At 39.4% G+C, this 24506-nt stretch overlaps 2 protein-coding genes across 2 annotated transcripts; one reads left to right on the top strand and one right to left on the bottom strand.

Annotated features, from left to right (window-relative positions):
* The first annotated feature begins 20 nt into the window (after nt 1-20).
* EMG1 (EMG1 N1-specific pseudouridine methyltransferase) lies at nt 21-5636 on the top strand. Its single transcript, XM_026713357.2, has 6 exons — nt 21-457; nt 1177-1278; nt 1593-1734; nt 4368-4426; nt 4503-4652; nt 5390-5636. The coding sequence occupies exons 1-6, from the start codon at nt 323-325 to the stop codon at nt 5501-5503; spliced, it is 702 nt and encodes a 233-aa protein (XP_026569142.1). The 5' UTR covers nt 21-322; the 3' UTR covers nt 5504-5636.
* Nucleotides 5637-6708: 1072 nt separating this feature from the next.
* On the bottom strand, nt 6709-22964 carry LPCAT3 (lysophosphatidylcholine acyltransferase 3). Its single transcript, XM_026713353.2, has 13 exons — nt 22718-22964; nt 15483-15590; nt 15261-15367; nt 14984-15077; nt 14697-14734; nt 11496-11674; nt 11133-11241; nt 10118-10204; nt 9213-9379; nt 8304-8451; nt 7327-7485; nt 7104-7230; nt 6709-7022 (listed from the first exon to the last, which is right to left on the bottom strand). Exons 1-12 carry the CDS (start codon nt 22845-22847, stop codon nt 7114-7116), a joined length of 1443 nt encoding a protein of 480 aa, XP_026569138.1. The 5' UTR covers nt 22848-22964; the 3' UTR covers nt 6709-7022; nt 7104-7113.
* Nucleotides 22965-24506: the final 1542 nt, after the last annotated feature.

Genomic DNA, 24506 nt, shown 5'->3' with positions numbered 1-24506 from the left:
GGATCCGAAAAAGCGTTTCCGGGTCAGGCGGCCGCGGCCGGAAGGGCTTTTCCCCTGGCGCAAAGCGTGCGGCCTTCGAGCGACCCGAGGCAGCTAACGGCTCTCGAGCCCCGGAAGCCTACTGGCGCTTCGTCATTTGCGGCTCGGCCCGTCTGGAAATGCGACGTGAGTCCGTGCGAACAACGCGGGCCTTTGTTTACATCTGGGGCTGCTCGAGCGCCTTGAAGCGAAAGGCCCATTCGGGAACAGGAAGTGGCTGACCCTGGAAGAGGAAGCCACTGAGCCCGGGGGGGGGAGGAAGCGCGAGTACGCCGCTTTAAAGATGGCGGCGGACCCCGTGAGGAAGCGTCCCCATCTGGAGGGCGGCTCTGCGGACGGTGCGGGGTTTGATCCCCGGCGCGCCGGGAAGAGGCGGCTGGTGGTGATCCTGGAGGGGGCGTCGCTGGAGAGCGTCAAGGTGCGGGCAGGCGCTGCTGGCCATTGTGGTCCGAGAGAGCGTTGGGCAAACTTGTAAGCCTCGGGAAGAGGACGGAGGAGGGTCCGGGGGGAGAAGCGGCTTTAAACTTCCTTTCCGAAGCAGTCGCCAAAGTCAGAAAAGCTCCTTCGGGGCGGGCGGGAGTGGCTTCATCACCTTTCTCTGAAATACGTTGGAATTTTAATCTGTACAAGGATCCTGTGGCCAACAATTCCCAAGCTGGCCATATCCACGTGCGGGGTGAGAGCAGCCACCGGAATCGTCACTTTGGATTCGGGAAATTGTAATCCCAACGTATTTGGAGGGCTTTTAAAAAAGGTGTCCGGACGAAGAACCGTGGGGAGGAATTCTCGTCATATGGAGCCCTCTTACCAGAATTGATATATTTATGCATAGGTGTTGCCGTTAGGGTCATAACTTAGTGTGCGATGCAGAGGTCTTGGTTTCTGAAAATACTGTGTTAGATTAAGAGCGCTGATAAGGTAGGGGAAATTCTGTTGAGAAATAAAATTGCCATTTCCTACCACAAAATCAATTTATGGAGAGTGCCATAAGATGTGTCATAGAGAACGAACATACGGTAAATGTGTCTTGCTCATGAACCAAAGGGGTAGAATCAGCATTCAAAAACCACATAGAAAAGTTTTATACAGTAGTATGGAAGGGAACTTTTCCTAATTTGGCACTTCTATTGTTTTAAGGTTGGGAAAACATATGAATTGCTTAATTGTGACAAGCATAAATCATTGCTTCTGAGGAATGGCAGAGACCCTGGAGGAGTTCGACCAGACATTGCCCACCAGGTATTCTGTGCATATTTAAATCCAGTTTTATGGCCCACCTCTGTTTCTGAAATATTAATTGGGAAATCACATTCATGAAAAGGCAAGAAACTAATGCTGGTAATTCTATTTTTGAATCAAGTCACAAATGCTCTTTATTTTTTCACTATCGTTCCTTTGTTTTTATATATATGTGTGTGTGTACATACAAATACTTTTTTGAGGCACTGCTTTTTCTCAAATATTCTTTACAAGTCTTGAATTGTTCTGAGACATACTTCCTAGATTTTGCTTTTTAAATAGGTAAGTGTATGATTTTTCATTGTTTAATTTAGAGCCTCTTGATGCTTATGGATAGTCCTTTGAATCGAGCTGGCCTTCTCCAAGTATATATTCATACAGAAAAAAACGTTCTTATTGAAGTCAATCCACAGACAAGAATTCCTCGCACCTTTGATCGTTTTTGTGGTCTTATGGGTAAGAAATACAACTAAGATACGCTGCCCTGAATTAAGTATACTGAGCAATGTTTGTCTGTGGATCTTTGTAAGACCAGGGGTGTCAAACTCTGGCCTGCGGGATGCTTAGATCTGGCTTGTGGGGCCAGCATGGAAACAGCAAAAGACTGCCCCACGATGCCTCTGCCAGCAAAAATGGAGCTCTGGGGGCACACGTGACCCCCCCCCCCTGCCAAGCTCTTTCGCTGGCAGAGGGCTAGTAAAAAAAACTAAAAACAAAAGGAGAAGTGTTTCCCCTTTCGCATTTGAGCATAGCACTAGCACTTATATATAGTGCTTTACAGCCCTCTCTAAGCGGTTTACAGAGTTAGCATGTAAGAAGGGACAGGAAAGGAGAAAGGGAAAGAGAAAGATGGGAAGAGAGCAAAATAGGAAAAATAAGGAAAGAAGGGAAGGAAGAAGAAAAGGAAGAGGGAAGGAAAAGGAAGGAAGGTTATAATCAGTGAGGGAGGATCTCAGGGAAGTCCTTTCTTAGCACTTGGCCACTACAGGTCCCCCCACCTCCCAAGATGAATGGTGTTGAGCTGGCTACACCCACCATTGCCAAACCCCCCCCCCCACCCCCCCCCCCCAGGTCAAACACAACCCTGATGCGGCCCTCAATGAAATCAAGTTTGACATCCCTATTTGTAGACTATTAAACTAGTCTGGTTTGGGATCTCTTTTACTGATACAGATGCACACTACCTTGTAGAATGTTTATATGGGGTAGCCTAAAAAGTAAGATCTTAAAAGAGGAACAAACAAAAGGTTGAAATTATGCTGCGGGTTGAAACTATGAAAAGTTGGTAAAGTTCACTGTAGTTTACATGTAATTATAATTTAATGAAATACATGGATATGATTATGTTCCATCTATTTTTTATTGATATCATTGTCAATCCTGACAATTAACATTTTGTCATGTGGCACCATTGTTTGAAAGGGTCCAAGGCTCCATATATGGTCCCGAGTCTTATAGTCACCTGTGCTTTACATTGCAAATATGAATTCATTCAATTTCTTAATGGATAAACAACCTGGCTTTCTGTATGAATCTGCATTTTGTCAGTCCATTGGTCTGGTAAGAAGGCTAGAGCAGTGGGTACCAACCGGTGATCTGTGGACCACTGATGGTCCACAAGAACATTCTGTCGTACCTGGGTGGTGGAGCGGCTCCGGAATGACCAACGGGCCAGTCTTGTGACTAGAACTCTGGAATATGGGAGTAGCCAGGCAGCTCGTGGTGGGGCTGGAAACCTCAGCCGTAGAGGATGGTACATGCAACTTCACAGTGGTGTAACGTGCAAGGAGTAGTGCAGCCCTCGCCAGCCAGAATGAGGTAATGGTGCTGTTGTGGCAAGGTGGGGTGGCGGCACAAGTGAGCCGAAATAACGAGGGGTGGTAACCCGTGGTTCTTTCATCCCCCTGCTGTGGCTCCCTGTTGGCTGAACCCACCAGTGGTTGGCCCCTCCCTCCCTCCCAGTCACTCCTTGACTAGCCTGAAAAGGTATGGGTGACAGCGGCAGATGGAGACTCGCTTCATATTCCAGAGCGGGAGCAAAGTGCCCCTATAATTCATCTCTTGCTGGGTCTCAAGGGCGCTTCTTCTGGCCCTTCTTGGGGCTGTGCACACCTTAGTCGCTCCGGGAGATGCACGACTTGGTTTCTGCCCCGAGACACTGGTCCGACCCAGCCCTTTCTCTCCACTACTGCTGTTGGCGCCTCCATGGCCTGGTCGCTGCTCTTGCGCAGCAGTTAAATTTTGTGTGCTTTGCAATGGGGGAGATGGCGATATCTCCTCAAGTCCATTATGACACGGAGCATCCGCCGCAGCCAGGTTGGGCAAGTGTCTCATGGATAGAGAGCAGGTTATGCATCTCCCTGAGCAACTGAGGTGTGTCCAGCACCAACAAAGACCGAAGAAGCACCTGTGAAGCCCAGATAGCGCTGGAGAATCAGAATGAGAGAGACAAGAGAGGGAAACAAAGAGAATACACAGAGAGAGACAGAGACAGACAGATGAGCTGAGAGATACCTCTTTCCCATAGAAAACACCTGAACCAACAAAACTGGGTAGGCATGGATGGGGGGGGGGTCATGTGACTAGGTGGAAGTGAGTGATATTGAATTGGCACCCCCATCCAGGTTTTGTAGCTCCTAGTGTTTTGTTTGGAGAACAGGTCCAAATGGCTCTTAGAGTGTTTAAAGTTGCAGAAACAGGCTGTCAAGCTAAGTGCCTGAAGGATCCCATCCTGTCATGGGGAGTCCAGGTGCTTCAGTGAGCGGCATGCATGATTCATATTAGTGGTCCACGGGATTTAAAATTGTGGTCCCTAAGGTCCAAAAGGTTGCTGACCTCTGGGCTAGAGAGCCATCATCTGGTTTAAGGTAATTTTGTATTATATGTGCTAAATTAAATCACTTTCCCTTTCTGGGGGTGATAAATGGATATTAGCTTTCCCTGTCAGGTCATTTAATTAGTAGGTCACAAATTATGCATTAGTTTGTGGGAAGAGAAAATATTTTGAAAACCAGTGCTTGTATGGGATTGTTGCAAGCAAGTAAGAGTATGTGTTAGTAACAGTATTCTCAATGTTTGTCTCTCCTTAGTTCAATTGTTGCATAAGTTTAGTGTCAGAGCTGCTGATGGACCTCAAAAGCTGTTAAAGGTAATAATTCTACTATGATTCTATAGAAGATTAATTATGTTTCTATTACCAGCTTAATCCAGCTTTTTTTCTGTAGGTGATCAAGAACCCAGTGACAGATCACCTCCCTGTGGGCTGTGCAAAAATAGGCACCTCGTTCTCAGCCCCTCAGGTGACAGACATGCGTGACCTAGTCCCTACTGCAGATCCTATAGCCATAATTGTGGGGGCGTTTGCTCATGGATCGGTAAGGCCTGCATATGTTCTTAGGCTCTCTCTTATTTCAAGTTATCTCCACCTTAATTGAGGTTCTGAGAGCAAAGATAAGTCCTTGACTTATGACCACAATTGACCCCCCCATTTCTGTTGCTAAGTGAGACATTTGTTAAGTGAGTTTTGCTCATTTTACAATCTTTCTTGCCACTTTTGTTAAGTGAATCACTGTAGTTGTTAAGTTAGTAACACGGCTGTTTAGTGGATTTGGATTCTCCATTGACTTTGCTTGTCAGAAGGTTGCAAAAGGTGGATATATGATCTCAGGATGCAGCAACTGTCATAAATATGAGTCAGTTGCCATGCACTGAATTTTGATCAATGACCATAAGGCTGCTGCAACAGTTTTAAGTGAAAAACAGTCATGTTATTTTTCTCAGTACGGTTGTATCTTCAAACAGTCACCAAATCGTCTAAGTCAAGGACTACCTATATTGTCTCTTGTTATGGAACTGGATTAAGTGTCTTAAGAATGGGTGCTGTAAACTTGGTACATTTCTATAGAGGGGTGGGAATACTAGTGGGAAAGGGCTAATAGCCACTAATTATGGAGCTGACTTTTTTGAGTGCACCAATTTATAGAGAGTTATAAACACAGAAATTCATTTTTTGGAAAGTTAGATCATTTTTTCTAACTTACACTCTCACCTAAGGTATTAAACAATGTAACTTATGTACTTTAGAAACTTAACTGCCGTTTTTCTCCTTTAGCTTAATGTTGACTACACAGAAAAGACCGTCTCTATCAGCAACTATCCACTCTCTGCTGCTTTGACTTGTGCTAAAATCACCACAGCTTTTGAAGAAATGTGGGGAGTGGTATAAGCTTCCTGTTTTGCTTACAGATTCGTAGCCTATGATTTGGTCCAACAGGCTCTATATTGTAAATGTTATGTACTATACCCTTATTTATGGGAAATACATCAATACTTTGTAGTAAATAAAGAATTTTTTTATATAGCAGTGTGATACTTAATAGCACTAGCAAATAGCACTTGAACTTATATACCGCTTTATAATGCTTTACAGCCCTCTCTAAATGGATTACAGCGTCAGGATATTGTCCCCAACAAATTGGGTCCTCATTTTACCAACCATGGAAGGCTGAGTCAACCTTGAGTAGGTCAGGATTGAACTCCTGGCAGTGAGCTGTGAATTAGCCTGCAATACTGCATTCTCACCGCCACAATTCTTAATGGTTAGCAATAGTTGCTCTATATTTTCACCAGGTTTCCCACCTCGTCTCTTTTTCCTACCCAAAATTATTTTAATAAAAAAATACGAAACTGGTATGGCACAAAGTCCTAGCTTGTAGCATCTTACTTCTTCATATCAATCTCTAGGACCTTTAAAGTTTCCTCTGGGATTATAGAAAACTTCCTGGAAACTAATTTTCCTTTGTGATTTGCTATGTTTTTGTCATGACAGTCACATATAACTGGCAAGTCTCAAAACAGTCATTTCACCTGTATCTCCAGTCTAAAAAAAATTTCCCTGCTTCTCCATGAACTATATAGCAAATTAGCTGAATAACCAGCTTTGGAAGCTAGAGACCACTGAATAACAGCAATCCCATTACTGTTGCCAGAGATAGTCTCACTTAGTCCCAGTGATGCCAATTTATGCATACTATTTCGTCATTTGCCCTTCTGAAGATGCCTGTGACTGTTTTAACTGCTCCAAGCAATCAGGAGAAATAAAATTATTAGAGCAAACATTTTGGCTAAAGTGTACTCACCACTGCTGAAACTGTACTAAGATTGGTATTGTACATAAGCAATTATCTGTACAAAAAGAGAAGTGTCCTCAGTTGCTGTGGTGCACTTCGTTAAAGGCACAAGAACAAGGTGTGAAGATGAAGTGGGCAACCTTCATGTGCATCCAGGAGACAAGGTCAATCTCTGATAAATCAGAATACCATATTTAACTACGGTCCTCATTTTTACCATAAGCTACAAATAACACTAGTAAGAATAGAAAAAACAGTACCAGTTCCAAAATCTGGTGAAAAGAAGCAGCTCAAGCAATAATGAAAAACCAACTTGGACCAATTTTATCTAGTGGCATTGGAAAGTAAAAAAGTCAGGCAGATGCTCCATTCCTAGATGGCAGCTGGATCAAGTGCTTTACAATCATCTGACACTGCAGAGGTGGAAGTGTCTGGGGAGAAGTTGAGATAAGGCAACCTGTAGAAAGGGTAAAGAGGTTTGCAGCCTGTTCCCCTCAGTTTGGGGTCTTGACCCCTGTGCTCTTTCAACCCCAGTCACTGTAATACAGTTTGTCCACAGCAAATTTGGCAGGTGATGCTTCAACCATCCTGTAATAAATGCACACATGGTACAATCTGAAAGGAAAAGCAAAATAAGTCAACTAGGTGTCATCCAAGACCACTATGCTAGCGATTAGTCAGGAATAGTTCTCTCACCTTTTGGCCGTTACTCATCTTTCTTTAACTTTTCTTTTCGTGGCACAAATATTTTTCGGAAATAAGGCAATGTAAACAGCAATGTAAAGAACAACACGTGGCCTGCGAAATAAATAGACATGTACACCTGCAAAAAAGGATGAGGAAGTCAGTGTGCTGTGTCTTTCTCCAGCCAGTAAATAGAGGGGAAATGCCCTCTTCTAGACAATCTGACTCTTAGTACCTTAATCCACTTTTCCCAGCTAAAGAGGCAGAATGGTACTAGAGAATATCCCATGAACATCCAGTGAATAATTTGCTGAATCAAGTAGAAAAAGGGCCTCAAGATGATGTTTGAAGCCAAGGCAGACAGAAATGGACTGTCGTTTACCAGTTTAATAGCCTGTAATTACAAAAAACCAAAACCATAATAAGCTTTAACCTTACAGATGAACAAACAAAACAAAAAGCTCTGTGCTGCTTACCCATTTTTTACTTTCCTTCCTCCCAGAAAAATCTCTTCAGTGTGCTTATTCTCATATCACTGGAGCAGTTGCTTCCACAATCGTTTGGTATTTCAATAAATTACCACAAGTTGCCAATCAGCCTTGAACTGCTCAGCTTGAAATTGTCCTGGGTTCATCAAGAGACTGTTTCCCTAAGCCTATGTGTCGCAGCTGTCAACCACTTCAAAGAATGTAATCTGCATTTCTTTATTTCTTTTCCTGAATGGATTTACGTTTACTAATGTCTTCCACACACTGAAATGCACAGACTTAACATTTTATTTCATTCTCTTAAGAAGAGTTCAACTTAACAACTTAGCATAAAAATGCCATTGAGGAAACTCAAAAGCAACTTCCAGTACTTAAGAGTCCTTGCATATTGTGATAATTACTGGATTCATCCATGTGCTAAAATGTACTCTGAAACAACCTAATTCAATGAACTCTTGAATGAACCAAGTGCACCTTTATGGGCTTCTGATCTTGCTCCTTTCACTGGAATGAAAGCAGTGTCACACTGCAGGTTCCATTCCCCCTGAGCGTAAGTACAATGCTGCATGTAGAAAACAAGCAGGGCTTACAACACACCACAGGTGTTATCAGTCTGGCTGTTTGTTCTTCCTTGTGCCCATGGATGCCTCAGTACAATTTTGTCAATCTATAATGTGGATCCAGATATTAAATATTATCTAAGATAACTCTAAAAGGTCCTCACCTGCCTCTCCACAGTGACAATCAGGAACTCCATTTGGAAGCAAACTAGATACCCACAGTGTAGCCCATGCCAGACAGCCAGGAAAAACAAAGATAAAGCTTGTGATAGTAACTTGTTTCCCAGGAATTTCAGCCGTTTGTATATATAGCTAGGAATGAAAATATAATATTGTCAGGGCAAGCGTCATCATTATTTTGTTTCTTCAGAAATAAAACACTTAACAAAGACATCCAAGAAACTACCAACATTTTATTCTTTAACTTCGGGTTGTTCAAAATAAATATTAAAATTTAGCAGGCTCTACTTTGAATGGTGTGAGTATCCAAATAAATATAAAAGGTCCTCAGTGGGAATACCAGAAATCAGGGATACTGTTTGAGTGCTCTGAATAGCTCCTTGCTCTTAAGTCAAAATAATTCCTACAATAAATCTCTCTCTCTCTTTGGTGGAAGTGTGAGGAGACTATAGCTGTGTTTCTTTCATCATGGAACAATAATTCTTACTCCCATTTTAGGCATTGAGTAGCCCAATTTTCTAAGCCTCCAGCTGTAAATCCTCTGCTTTTCGAGCCAAACAGTAATCTTGGGAGGCTTAACATTTTTTAGAGGACTACAAACTGCAATGGGTTGGGCAATGATGCAAGAGGGCAGAGTCATATCATATGATTGAGTGAGTTTGGGAGTTTTCTGTTTTTGTTTTTGTGCATTATGTTGCTCAAACTCCCTGGGAGACCTACAGCTGATTTTCTGTAGTAGTGGTCAAAAATGCTCTGGGAAAAATGCTCGGGCCTTGCACACAAAAATCACCTTATTTCCCCAAACTCAATCCCATCCCCAAGCCAGCCCTATTCCATTCTTGCTCTCCAGCTGACTCAAACTGTTCTGCAGAAAACAGCCAAGTTATGCTCACCGGGCTAACCAGTTGTTGGTGTTCGTATTGAAGGAGGCAATGGTTCCTGTAAAATAAGGAGTTGTCTCAAACATCCAGATTTTCATGTTGGCACAAGCATCCCACTGTGGTAATCCCTTTTCATCCCTTCCATTGTAGCCTAGCCCAGTTAAGATGCAAACTCCTTCCTGGAATAAAAATAACATGATTATTAAGTTATGCCAATTATATATTATTCTATCTAACCTAATTAGAAAATATATTCAATGTTCTGGATTAGTGGCTAGACACAATAACGGGCTAGATGAAGAATGTCAAGCTAAAATTAAGTCCAGTGTTAATTAGTAGTGAAGTAAGCTAGAGATGAGACCCAGCCTATCTCCCTGAAAGAAGAGATCTCTAGCTTGGTCTGGATCCACCTGTGGCAGCTGTGGTGGTGAGCATAGATCTGAACAATTAAAGGAAACCTACCAGCTACGATGATTCTTTAGCTACTTTTCCCCACAGCTTGAACTATTATAATAGATTCTATGTGGAAGTAATCTTGAAAAGTGCCTGAATGATGTAAACTGGTACTAGATCTGCACTAAATTCAAACTGCTTTCTGGGTACAGTTTAAAAGATTTTTGTTATTTTTTTAAAACTTCTGAATAGGTTAAATTAGCTAGAACTGCTTCAGCTGCCCAAGTAACAGAGGCCTAAATATCACTTGAGAACTGTGTTTGCCCTTCACTCAGTCTCTGTAAAGATGCCTCTCTCTTGCGAGGGCCTTTGAAGATTAACAGATCTGTTTTGTGGTTACTTGTTTTTATTGATTTTTCTATTCAGTATATATATTATTGTTTTAATAGCTGGGTTGGTCTTTTTCAAAATAAAGGTGGCCCCAAATTAAGAAAAGAAATAAATTGGCTAACTTCCAGGCTTACCGTCACTAGCCAACAGGTAACGTACTTGTAAAGCATTATCTTGCCCCAGATCAATATGTAAAAGCAACGAAACCAGAAGGACTGTTTCTGCATTATAAGAACACATTTGTAAAATAAGATTAGTGTCAGAAGGCAAAAAAGTTTTTTGTATAAATTCCTAGTACTTTTAATTTTAATTTTCCAAGATTATAATATAAAAGTGTACTTCAACAACGTAAACCAATCATAAATGTATTTTATATTTAGAGACATTTTGAAATATCAAAATAAAATCACACAGTAAATTTTAAAAAATGCCCTCACTTAAATGCCAGAAGGAGCATATATATTTTTATCAGTCCAATATTTAATCACAGAGTTCATCTTAGATAAAAATAAGCCCAACCTCAGAACCCTAAATAGGCCACTTTCAGAAATAGCTTTCCTGGTCTCAAATTTTGGAACAGTATTACCATAGCATACAATAAAGCCATGGCAGGCAAAATGTGAACTATTAAGAAATTGTTAGGATGTGTAAATCTGAAAATTTGACTGTCAACTCATGAAGTGGCTTTATTGTAGATATTAGCGATACGTGTTCACTGCTTTCCTTCAAAAGATACTACTCAATATATTACTTATAAAAAGTTGAACTTTCAAAACAGTACGGAATGTGTGTGTGTGTACGCGCGTGCGTGTGAATAAAAGCAAATAGTGGTACACTTTTAGAAACAAAGAATACTGTTTCATTTGTACTAGCAGATGACTAAAAGAAAGCTGTTCAATCTAATGCCCTCTAGATTGGTTGCATTTCAAATCTTGTGTTGGTTTGAAATTCTGGGAATTAAAATTCAGCACATCTGAAGGACACAAAATTGAAAAACAGTAGATCACAGAGCTACAGGCTGTTATTCAAGATATAATCATTATAAAGTGTCATGTGAGCTAAACTGTTATCCAATAGCCAAACGCTATTTTTATTTTAAATTTTATTCTCCTTAATATGAAGTTATAGAAGCCTTTAAGCACTACATACCATATAATCATCAGAGATAAGATATTCCTCATCAATATAAGGAGATGCCACAGTGTAGATTATCATGAAGAAAGTTCCCAGAAGTAGACGTTTAAGAGCAGGAACAAAGCTGTAACAAATGTCAGAAAATCCAGACTCCCTCTAGTATTATATTTCAAAACAAAGGGAATATGTGGTTTGGTTGAAATGATTCACATAACACCAGTATTTCACAACTAAAAGATTATTCCTTAAGAAGTGAGAATCCCCAAATGGCTCCCAATGCATCAACAATGCTGGGCTAGTTTGGGAGCTGCACAGATGTATCCTTAACAAGAAAGACTTTGGCAGTTGGTTTGCAGAAGCTTCCACGTGGAAGATTACCTGTTGGGTCTTTGGCCTGGAACATCAGTCAGCTCACCTTTCACCAATTTCTGATATCGTGTCATGGAGAACTGAGGGCCCACCATGAAGGCACCATAGAAATAGGTGAAGCCAGAGACCTCAAGCAAAGTAGGAACTCCCCGGACAGCAAACTCTTTTTGATCAGGGGCTAGAGATTCCTGCGCCATAATAAGAAAAACACTAACATTAGTACTCCTAAGTGAAACCTTTCCTATAAGGTTTTGAATGTCAAAAGAACCTGCTCTTCTATACCTAGACTTTACTCAGAGTTCAGAATTTCAACTGCTTGGCATAAATAAAAACTGTGTTAGGTGTGTGTGTGTGGGGGGAATTCTTTAATCATTCTGAATGTTATTGTAAACTGCTTCAAGTCCTCTTTTAAAGAGAAGTGGAATATATATAAATAAAAAGAATATTGCTGCATAAATAGTGTACAGTAGAACAAATCGTACAAATATATGGTTGTAAGATTAAAAATAAGTGAAAAAAATATTTCCTTTCCTGTTACATCCTTAATGCTATAAGCATTTCAAGTGCTTGCCATTTACAGAGTTTTATCAGTTTATTCTTTGATAGTGCAGCAACAGATACCAGAGGTGGAGACAACCACAGCAGAACCCATGATAAGCTGAAGGTTGCAGCATTTGGGAAGGTTACCAATATCGCCTTTCAAGCCCGGTGCTTGTAACAATTAAACAAGCCATATGTTCCAAATGAGTAAAAAAAAAAAAAGTCCACTCCCTATACCAGTGTTGGTGAACCTTTTTGGCACCAAGTGCCAAAACAGGAGCATGCACGTACGGGGGAGACCTGAGACTCCAGTTTCCGACACGCACGTGGGTGCCAGCCACCCGACCTTCCAGTTTCTGGAATGCATGCACACGCGAAGACCAGCTGGCAAGCACACATGCACATGCCAGAACCTGAAAGAGCAATGGGCAACAGCTGGCGTGTCCGGAGAGATGGCTCTGCGTGCCACTTCTGGCACGTGTGCCATAGGTTCCCCATCACGGCCCTATACAAACAAGATACCCTTCCATTGTCAAACTGCCGGTAACCTATGGATGTCAGCAGACAGAACTCACACAAATTTTCTACATTACATTCTTAAGCCAGCTATTTGTAGTCTTTAGCAGAAGACTTGTAGAGAAGCCGAGAGAAAATTAATCTAAGCATTGTAAAATATTCAAAATAAAAAATCCAAACTGCAATACCCTCACCAAGCCAACAGTCATTTAAAGAACAATTGTAAAATCTTGGGTCTATAAAAACATGTAACAATGCTAAACGGTTAAAATCAGAAAAGGGAGAAAAAGCATTAGATTGAACACTGAGTTTGCTATTTCAGGTTTTTGGTTTCTCAAGATCAACATTTGGAAGAAGCCCACTTCCATCGCTCTGAAGCAACATGCAGGCGATCCTTGATTTATGACCACAATGTTTTGTCGTTAAATGAGTTTTGCCCCATTTTACGATCTTTCTTGCCACAGTTAAGTGAATCACAGCAGATGTTAAATTAGTAACATAGTTGTTAAGTGAATCTGGCTTCCTTATTGACTTTGCTTGTCAGAAAGTTGCAAAAACACATGAATCCAGGACACTACAACCTGGCAGCTAACTATGAGTCAGCTACAAAGCATCTGAATTTTGATCACATGAACATGGGGAGGCTACAATAGCCGTAAGTGGGAAAAATGGTTATTGGTCACTTTTTCAATGGCACTGTAACTTCAAATGGCCATTAAGTTGAGGACTACTTGTACTGTAGTCTCAAGTATTGGTGATTTTCCTATTTTGATAGAATTTGATGTCTGTTAGTACAGTATGTCTGTCTAATTTGGTTTTGACAGAATTAGCAACAATTCCATTATCTTCCAATTTAGGACTTCAGAGACTGTCCATTTAACTCTGAGTGTATTGCATAGAATGGGATCAATGGGAAATTTAGCTGCTGGAATTTGTATTCAGACAGTACAGTTAGCTTGAGTGAAGCAGCAATATAGGCTAGTAAACAAATAAAATAATAATTTTTAAAATACGGAGACTTTATTTTAATATGTTTGCTTCCAACATTCCCATGCAGAACCTTTGCTACATTTTAAATAATTCTACTTACTCTGAGAAACATCCAAATTGCACGCTTGTGGCAGTGGTGGGATTCAAAAATTTTTACTACCAGTTTCTACCGGGCGTGGCTTGGTGGGTGTGGTTGGGGAAGGATGCTGTAATATCTCCAGTCAGAGGTGGGATTTGCCGGTTCTCCAAACTACTCAAAATTTCTGCTACCGGTTCTCCAGAACAGGTTAGAATCTGCTGAATACCACCTCTGGCCTGTGGGATCATTCACTTCCACCCAGGAATGAATGTCCTACAATAACATTTTTAGTCACACACGCACACAAAAATCTCATCCTTTCTTTACTTTTAGTTTAATGCATCGAATGCTTATAACTATTCAAATAAATGTTGTTAGCCTCTACCTTGGAAGCTTTCACTTTGATTTTTTAAAAAGTCAGTAGTAATACTATTGTCTTGAATGCAGAAGAGTTGGTGAACCAAATCTGGTGAACCAACACTAATGTTCCATAAAGGGGCTCCTTGGTCTTATTTGTAAATCTTCATCTAAATGGACTACAATTATTTTTCTAACTGGTCAATGATGCCATATTTTTTTTCTTTAATCTTTCATGCATATTTTAATGGAAGCAAAAAGAAATGTTTGGGACAAAGAAAGTTTGCACTGTTTAAATGAAGGAGTGGGGGTGCCACTGTGTAAGATCTAGGAGATGCACCAATATTCCTTTCTGCTTGAGTCTTTTTGGAAGATGGTGCAATAAAAACAATTGTCTGTAAGTTTTATTCTCTTAATAAACACATAATTTTAGACCCTCCATTTGTATCTTAAGAGACTTAACCCTGCTTACCAGCTTGACAGCTATCTGGACTTCAATTACTGCAAGATCTCTTTCTCCTTCATTGTGGATTTCTACTAAGTATCTACATTTCATTTTGAAGTCTCAGTCTAAATGTATGATGATTTCTATCCCATAAAGAATATTCTGGGGATGTTTTTACAATCACAAGTGATCTGGTATGAGTCAAATAATTGTTTTTGATTTTTCTTATGATTCCAATTCATGATGAAAGAATAACGAAGGGAAAAAAACTGGTACTACTCACCTCTTCCTTCCTGCCTTCATAGTAATCAATAACCAAACCTACAAAAAATATACATGATCAAACAAAAAATATGCCTATTGAACACTTTGGGGGCACCAATATAGAACTGATACGGATCTAGTCTCAGCTCAGCTAAGAAACATCTGGGTGTGAGTTGTCAATTATGGTTTTTACAGATACAAGAACTCTGGGATCTCCAAGACAATAAATTTAAACCATAAGATGAAATCTAAAGGGACCAAATGGAACTGCATAGGTCAGGAACTGCATGGAATGAAATTACTTACCAATCATCTTTAGAGTCAAGACACAATGTGGCATGGTCCATTTGATGTCATAGTGCTCTGTGGCCGTGAAATAATAGCCAGCCATCAAATACGTCTGAAAAACATTAGCTAAAATCACATGCTATTGCATAGATTCTATTTTTCTTGCCTGAAATTTCCTCACGGTACTTGCTGAACCCATCAGACCCAGACAATATCAGAATTCCATAGAAAAGCATGAAGGGAGGAAGTATGTTCATTGGAGTTGGGTGGCTAGTAAATTTAAATAAATGTTTACCATCTGAAAGCAGAAGGTAGTGGCAATGGCAGTGACTGTGCGACCCATGAGCCTCAAGATGAGAAACTGTACGAAGACACATATGAGAGAGTGACAGAATTGTGGCCCTAAGAAAATAAATAGAAGTGATTACAAACACCTTACAGACAAGCAGCACGGCACACCCTCCCAATGACCTTCCCAGTGCCCACTAGTAGGATACTCTTCTTCTAGCTCTCTTACCAAAGTTGAAGTAGGCAAGTGAAAGTCCCATTATTGTATTATAGATGTGGATGAGGTAGTCACTTTTCTGGAAAAGGAAGTAGCGTTGGAACAAGGCAAAGGGGTATCCTAAAGAGAGAAAACAAGTGAAATCAATACAGTGCATCTGTATTTCACAAAATTAAATTATATATATTCTTATTTTCTGATCTTCTGTCCAAGACATAGACCACTTTTTGTTAGCCAACAGCGATAGTTTTAGGGGAATAGAAGGCTGCAAAATGAGTAAACTGACTTTACAAAATTTGGGGGTAATATTTTTATAAAGACCATTGAGATTAAAAAAATATGAGAGGGGCAAATTCAATAAAGCATTCAAGTGTTTATCATCATATTTATCAGTATGGTTTACAACTCTGTTATCAGTTTTCAGAAATAAGAGTCAGAAGAAGCAACAGAGGGTGCTAAAGTGCAGCTAAGATCCATTTATGGAATAGAGACCGGTGAGATCTTAAATGAACATAATATGAGTCATAGAACATAGAATAACGGGGTTGGACAGAACATTGGAAGTCTTCTAATCCAACCCAAGCTTGAGCAGGAGACCTATACCAGTCTGGACAAATGGCTGTCCAACCTCTTCTTGTTATGTTTTTTTTTAACAATTTAAATCATTCTAGTAGTATATTCCAGGCCTGGGTTTCATCACCCAAGCTTCAGTAATGGCAACAATGTACCTGCCCTCATGTATAGATTTAAAGTTTACCCTCTTTATTCCTCATTCTTTGAGTGTATGGGCATCTGAGTCCTTTCTGACTGACCCCTGCCCCTGTATTTATAATGGCAGCAGTTCTACTCCAAGATATAAAGTATAAAATTGGAAACAATGTTTTTGGTTGTAAATTTTTCATTGAAATAGACGCAAGTACAGAAGCCTTGTAACACCACTAGATACATATTTTTTCCTTTTTTACAGTTGGAAAAATATTCAGTTATTAAAGCTGTGAATTTCTAATAAGGAAGGAACCTGTAAATGTTACATTTTCAAAAACTGCCAATCACCCAATTTAAGTGTTTGCATCTCAATAACCCAAAGTAAAAGTTGAAATCTACATGGTACTCGGAAAAACAGCCTTCACAAACATAATATTCTCCAGATGTGTTGGTCTACAATTTCCTTCATCTGTAACCAGTCTTCCTTATGGTGGCTGAGGATGATTGGAACTGTAGTCCAGCACATTTAGAGGACTCTAAAATTAAAAAAAAAACTGTAATAAAGACATATCCTCTCCTATATCATCCTTAAGTCAGGACCAATTGATTCAGACCCATGGTTTCAACATCCAGCCATTTTTTTGTTCTCTGCACCTTGCTTCATCTATTATTTAGCTAGTAAAATAATTCTTGACCTAAAAACTTGCTCACTGTTGTGACATTTTTTTGTACTTAAGATAGGTATAATATTACTTAATCAAGATCCCTTTCTATATAAAGAATAGGGACATCAAATTGCTGCTCCTAACACACACAAAATGAATTTTATACAAAACTATACTTTGTAGGTATTAACAGTCCTCTCCATTAGCAAGAAATCCTAGTGAACAGGGAACTACCATTAAGTGTACAACACTGCAATGAATGAATTAAAACCATTACTCTACTATGATCAGGCAAAAAACCCAAGAAAGTTTAAAAATTCAGGTTAAATAATACATTTTTAAAAAACAAGCCATTTCTCTTTTTCTCTCTTTTTCTCATGAACATACATCTCTTGGGTAAAATATCCCTTGTCTTCCCTGTGATTTTAACCCCTGAGAACCTTAAGAAAACCTAAAACTCAGACAGGACAGTAAGCCTGACAGATAACAAGAAAAATATCTGCAGAGGTTATACTAAAGACAAACAGAAAATGTATAATAAACCAAATAGAAAATAATAAGCTTTATGTATCCAAATCTCCCTAAACTGATTATTAAAAACAGGGAAAATAATCATTCAAACATTATGAGTGACTTCAAATATTAAGAGGAACAGAATTCAGGAAAAAGTTAGTAAAGTTTGCTTTGACCCTCTGATGATAAGTACAAGTATAACCCCTTACTTTCTTTCCTGCCTTCTATACTGATGTGATAACTAGAGCTTTATAGAGTTGCAATGTATCTCAGCAAATATAGCCCAAGCTCCTGTTTCAAAATAAGTAGCATAAATTTAAATTTCACTCTAAAATAGCCACAGGAAAGTTTCTATTGGAACTGTAAAAGGATTTCCTGAATTACTTCTTTAGTAGACACAGTCCCCAATTAAGGCAGTTATTTTGTCTCTCTAATCACAAGATTTTCCTGTTTTATAATGGGATATAAAATATTATATAAAATCTATCCTAGGGTACTAATATTTTATATGTCCCTATAAAATACTTTATCTTTCTCAAGGGCAGCATGAGCTGCAAGCGAAGAAGCCACCTCAATTCACTTCTGCTTTTTGTCTTCGGCCAGGTTACACATGCAGTTTCACAAACTGAACTTTTAAAATGAAACATGCCACATTCTGTAATACGTTTTTCTGTCCACTAGACTAGGTCATCCTGGAAATAAGGTAACCCAGCTGCCATATAATACACAAGCAATATCATAAACTAGATTTCACTCTCTTCTCCCCCTAAATGTAGATGTCCATCCCAAGCTTCCTGAATATACGTTTTATACAGACATGCATAATTATATTAATGCTCAGCTATTAATAGATATATAACTACTGCAAACATTTTTCTCACTTACAAAAATCCTGCAAAAGGACACTTTCAATTTGTTGTTAATTTTGAAATTTTAGGAGATATAGCCTTTGTAGAATTCATCCCCCAAAATTTCCAAATAATTTAAAAGGCTCAAATCCATATTACTTATAAGCTGCCATATATCAGGTTTAACTGTTTTTTGAAGGAATCATTAAACTCATCAGGTTGCAAAGATTTCCACAGCATTATTAAAATAGCTTTATTACATGTATGTAGGAAATGAAATGTGTGATAAAATGCACTGAAAGAAAAAGAAACACAGCAATCCGTTGCCTGTGATTTGCATTTGTTTGTTTACACCTCTGGCTTAAATACATTTATGAAGATTATAAATCTAAGATGCAATTCCCAAAAGCAGCACTGGGATAAAACAAATGCATGCTGTGCAATGTATTTGCATATGTGTATTTACCACTTTCTTTTGCTTCTCAAAACAATACCAGGCTTAGAAAATACATAACCCCTTTTCAAATAAATCAGCAATTCTAATGGTAAATGTGTATTTTTAAGGACCAAGTTCACACAACCATTCTGTACATTATGGTGTGAATCGTGATGCTCATATCTTTTGCAAGATCATCACATATGCTGTGTTATATACCTCCAAAAGTTTTGTCTATATACCAGAGAAGCAAAGAATTTCAAAAGAAAGATGCTGATTTTCAGAATCCAAAATTATACAGACTCCTTTAAAAACCGCTGATGTGGAATGGCATTAAAATGGAAACCTGTAAACTTTGTAAGACTGTCAATCAAGACATTACATATTGTCTAGGCTCATGTAAAAATAATAGTCCACCTTGAATATACATGTAGTTAATACTTTGTTCCCACCAATGCACTTTTGTGCATTAAAAACTTCGCAATATGCTCTTCCCCTAGTTCTCTGCCAACAAAACTGATAGGCAGAAACCATGGATTATGATATTCCAATACAGGATGTTTTCTTCAGATATCTATTTTAAGCTGTATTATTTGTTCAATACATGTGTGTTTAGAGATACATCCTTATTTTTCAGCTTTCTAATTTAAATCTGCTTATCTCTGCTAATGCTATTTTGCTTTCATAATTTTTTAATCCTTTTTGTTTTACATACCTTTGATTTATTTGGATGTTTTGCCCTATAAACAATTATAGAAATTGAGCAACAGGTTTGTAATTATTAGCAACAGGTCCAAACCATTTGAAAGTTCCTTCCATGAAAGCTGCATCCAAATAAATCATTATTGGGCAAATGAACAAAAGCTAGGGGAAGATAACAATTGAGTCAGGATGGCTTTTTTCTGATTCCAAATATGCAACAATTTTATCCATTGCGCTTTCAATATTGCTTTCTATTTATCAATATATGTTGCCACCATATCCCTTCAGGTTATACTTACTTCCAAATAGCACTGCAAACAATCAACATACTATTTTTGCTACAGTTCAATGTTAACATTAAAAGAGCAAAATCATCACATTATTATAATCTAGTCTACTCAGACTGCCTGAGGTTTGGGGCTTCCAATGAAGATGATGATTTGATGATTCTATGAAGAATCACATAACAGTAACAGGGCATATGCTTTGCATGCAAACATTTCTATCCCAGTGTCTACAAAGAAAACTTCACCATGCTTAAGGAATCATAGTGCTGCCAATCACAGGAGGCAGGACTGAATTGCATGATGTGGGATCCTGACTTGGAGGTTGGACTACAGAATGCTTTCTCTCTCTCTCAGAAAAAGGACATGGAACAGATTTCAGAACAAAAGTGAGTTCTGATGGCACCAGTAAGAGTTGATGGCAATGTAGTAAACTTTTTTCAGTTCAGCATCAAATGGTACAGCAATATTACTATTCCAACAAGAATATATATATATAAGCTAAGAACTCCCAAAACCTGAATGTTAACACTATTTGACAACTGACATAATAGGTAGAATAATAGAAAAGAACATACATCAGATATGTCTTTTATTTATATTAAATTAGTGCTTTAAAAGCTACCAAAGGAAATTTGGGAAGTAGTTAAGCAATGTGAAAGCTAATGTGAAAAGGTAAAAACTTCTATTCCATGTAAAGTTGAGGAATCTTGACAAGCCACACTGCTGAATACATGTTCCAAACATGGCTGTTTTGAAGATCTTACACAACGTCTTGGAAACCTTAATTAAGAACACACCTGAAATGAGAAAATATCTACAAATCTGCAATACTCCCAACACATAGGTCTACAATGCAATCATCTTGGTGTTGTCTTAAAAGTAACCACCCACTGAGATACAGGAACACACAGGAGTATGGAAGAGGGAGTTGCAACAATGACCTCCTCAACATACAAGCCCTTGATGGACAGAGTGAATGTAAGCACAAGTACATCCTTGGATGTACATCCAAGCATGTTACCTGATCTTCAAAAACTGGCAGAAGTACATTAAATTAAAGCCATTCTACTCTGAGATTAGCAGAGATTACAAGAGAGAGAAACTAGAGAAACAACTAAGTAGTTTTAACTATAGGAGAGAGAACTCCCTGGATGGGAAGGCCAAGATTTCTATAAAAGATAGAGTTAATTACTACTGGTTCCAACTTACTGGTGAAACCAAATAGCTTTTGAAACTTTGAGATGAAGTAAGATGCTGAGATCTTACATATAAACAACTGCATTCCACCTTTATATATCAATACAAGTGGTTCTTAAATTGCTCTTCAGGGTACTCTTGACTATCAGGAATGGGAAAAAAAGAATTATATAGCTAAAATGGATGGCATTCCATTGGCAAGATGAGCTGGATTTTGTCAGTATCTGGTCTCTAAAGTTACATTGCTTTTCAGCTGAGAAAGCAGCACAGTAATGAACCCCCGCCCCCCAAAAAAAAACAGGTTTTCCTTAAAAGGATTCAATTATGATCCTAGTTCCTACACTCTTCTACAAAGTAACTTAGCCACTCCTACGTACTACACAGATCTTTCATGTGTATGGACGTGTGAACTAGAATGCAGAAACAATAGGTGCATAAGATGATCAATCAAGACATAGTGTTCTGTATCTATGTCTATATGTAATATCTATCAACTGAATGGTAAGATTAACTGGAATACACTTTCAGTGATAAAACAAAATTTATATGCCATGTCACTGAGCTTAGAATTAATGTGATTTAATGTCCTCTGGAATACATTATCATGTTTGCAATTGATAATATGGCTTTCTCCGTAGAAAATGAAAATTTTCCACTGAGCCCAGAAAGGTTAAGAGTTGCTGTTGTCAATTAGAACAAAACATATAAAAGGATAACTTGTAGGGTTGAATGGTAATTAAGATAAGCAAGTGATACCTGTATTTCTTATTAGTGCAAGCATTCTTAAGAAGTAAAATTCCTATCTATTTTGTAAGAACACAATATAGCAGTAGTTGTTCCATCTGGAACTATAATTACCACCTTCTCATGTTTCAACATCAGAGGTATTTTCAGATTCTCAGACCTAGGGTTCATTTTCACAATTTAGATTAACAAATTGAAACAGAACATAAGCAGTCATCTTTTACGTAAATATGCATCGCTCCAACATCTACAAAGCCATAATATTTTAAAGTTTTGCCAAGTCTTGAGTTAATGATTCATGTTCATTTCACATATTTAACCATCTCCTAAGAAAAAAAAAACAATTCCTCATTCAAGCTTCTACTGCCAGCTGTTAACTACTGATGGAAAAGGCAGATAGAAAGGCTCATGTATTCTCAAGAAATGTCTGAGCAGAAATTGGGAGTGAAAAAGTTGCCATTCCTGCAAAATAGCTTTGCTCTCTTTTCTTTTACTGTTTTTTTTCCCTATTCTAAATTTTAATGGGACATTGCAGCCAGCGGACTACCACAGACATAGAGAAGTAGTCAATTCCTTGACCCTTTAATAGCTAGGATAAACAGGAAAAAACAGAGTGGTTAACCCTTTAAAACCTCTCTCCACACTTTTTTTGCAGACACCCCTTGCGGGTATATAAAGGAAAAGAGTCAGTAAGGCGCAACTTGTCATGCAAGGCTGCTCGTTTATCCGGTTCCCTGCACTACCCAGCCATCTGAGAGAAACAGGTGCCCTGCCACCCCTTCCTTCGCAGACTGTCATTCGGAAGAGTTTGCTGCTCCAGAGATTTATGACAACCTGGGGTTGACGCCAGATATCTGTAAGGCAATAAGGACGGCCATAAATGCAAAAAAAGGTCTGTACAGGAGGTCATCTGTCAGAGCAGGCATGAAGGACAGCCCAGCCCACCGGGATCCGGTTTCACAGGAGCCGCCCTCTCCCCGAGACCCCTGCCTCAATCTGACCCCGAAAGGGCAAGGCGACTCGGGGCTTTTTAGGTATCCCGAGCGGGATGGGGGCGCCGGGGCAGGCTCGATCTCTCTCTCTCTCTCTCTCCCCCCCCCTCTCCCTCGTGGCACCGCGCCGCTCGTCCCTCCTCCTCGCCCTTACTTACCCAGAAAGATTGAGAGGATGAGGCGAAGTGCCTGTTCCGAACTGCCCAACGACTTCGCTATCTCGGCCAGGCTCGTGTCGAGCCCGCGCCGCACCACGGCGGCGATGGTGCTCCCGAGGTGTTCCGCCATCTTCTCCGCCGGGCCACCCAACCGAACCCACTCCGTTATTACCCCTTTCGAACCCGGTTAACAGCCGCGGTAGTAGAACCGCCGCGGCGGCCCCCGCACCTAAGCCACGCCCCTGCCGACTTTCCTGTCTCGCCGATTGGTTTCAAGACTCCCGGTTCCCACCTTCCATTGGCTAACGGGGGGGCTGAAGGGTGGAGCAAGAACTTCAACGCTTAACTGAGGCAAAGGTTAGCCACACCTTTTTTACACCCCCCCTCCTCCCCACGCACACACGTGAAGGGACATCTAGTTTGTTGAGAGTTAAGGGAAGCCATTTCTATTGGGAAGGAAGGGTGGCGTCCAGAGCGTGAGGCGGTTCTCAGCTTTTCATTGGCTGTCCCAAGACAGGAGAGAGCCAGAAAGGGAGGGGGGCAGGAGGAGGAGGTGTTGCCGAGGTTACTGTCGGACATAAGGAAGCAGACTAAAGAGAGTGGGCGTGTCCCTCCGCGGGAGGTCCGAAGGTTCCTCTCGTGGTTCTAGACCTGTCAGTAGTGAAGTAGACCCCGCCTATTCATGAATATTCAAGTAGAGGCATACGACTTTGCCGGGCTTCCAGCGTGAACATCTCTTGCTCATTTCATTGTTCTTTCTTGGAATGAATGCAATACCTGTTACTATCTGCAAAATTGAATAGGGGTATTTGAGCTTGGAGGTCCCCCCCCCTATATTTCATTGTACTGTAAAGTGTAAACTAATTAAGATGGCAGAACTGAACAGATAAATTTTTCCTCATATCCTAGTACTTTAATTGCAAGGGATCCAATTTTGGGGATTATTTAATAATTTTCCTTGCCAAATAGACAGTTTAAAAATTCTTGGATGTTTTTATGGAGTATAAAAATGAATTCAAATTTAAAACTTATTTTTTAATTGTTAAAATATTTTAGCATTCTTTATAAACACATTAAACAGAGCACTTATTCAACACTGAGTTATATAATTTTAAAATAATTTTATTACATATTTTATGACATTTTTTATGCCACTGGCTTGGGAATTAAATTTGATTACTTCTGGATTTTTTGTATATGCTATTCTGCACTGTTGCACAGCCACATAGTGATAAAGAAATAAAAGAAAAAAAATATACACATAAATTTATTTTGAAAAAATAGAATAAATATATTTATATCCTGCTTTTGATTAATCATAAAAATATACTTCTCAGACAATGAAATTGCCTTTAGATTTTGCAAACACAAAGGAGCAAATAGTTCTACCAAACCTAATAAAACTACATTGTTTGCCTAAAAGTGCAATCCTATACCTTGAAGATACCAGCTGAGAAACAGAAGGTAAAATTTGTCACACTTAAGACATAACATGGTATGATACTGTATATTGATGCTACTGTATCTGCCCTGAAGATGTTGTCATAGTACATTGGCCAAAATCAGTCACAGACTTAGTTGGCAGAGTGGGGAGAGGTGCCAAGAAGGAGCAGACTTACACAGAATCCTACAACATTACATGATATACATTTCATATAAAACACGAACTGGCACAATGAAAATAGACTTAGCAGAGAAAGAGAAATTAACCAAACAGCATTGTTATAAATAATAGAACATTGTAGATAGTTGGCCAAAGTTACAAAACAACTCTGTAGGAACTCCAGGT

Source organism: Pseudonaja textilis, chromosome 2 (genome assembly GCF_049901715.1).
Source record: "Pseudonaja textilis isolate UNSWEBS1 chromosome 2, rPseTex1.2, whole genome shotgun sequence".
Taxonomy (NCBI): Eukaryota; Metazoa; Chordata; class Lepidosauria; order Squamata; family Elapidae; genus Pseudonaja; species Pseudonaja textilis.
The sequence above is the reverse complement of the archived record's forward strand: the minus strand, read 5'-3'. Positions and strand labels throughout refer to the sequence as shown.

Coding starts and splice junctions, on each gene's coding strand:
- EMG1 (XM_026713357.2), top strand. CDS start 323: ATGGCGGCGGACCCCGTGAGGAAGCGTCCCCATCTGGAGGGCGGCTCT. Junction 1,279..1,592: donor GACCAGACATTGCCCACCAG/GTATTCTGTGCA, acceptor TGTTTAATTTAG/AGCCTCTTGATGCTTATGGA. Junction 1,735..4,367: donor TCGTTTTTGTGGTCTTATGG/GTAAGAAATACA, acceptor GTCTCTCCTTAG/TTCAATTGTTGCATAAGTTT.
- LPCAT3 (XM_026713353.2), bottom strand. CDS start 22,847: ATGGCGGAACACCTCGGGAGCACCATCGCCGCCGTGGTGCGGCGCGGG. Junction 15,078..15,260: donor CTACCTTCTGCTTTCAGATG/GTAAACATTTAT, acceptor AATGTTTTTCAG/ACGTATTTGATGGCTGGCTA. Junction 10,205..11,132: donor TTATCTCTGATGATTATATG/GTATGTAGTGCT, acceptor CTTATAATGCAG/AAACAGTCCTTCTGGTTTCG.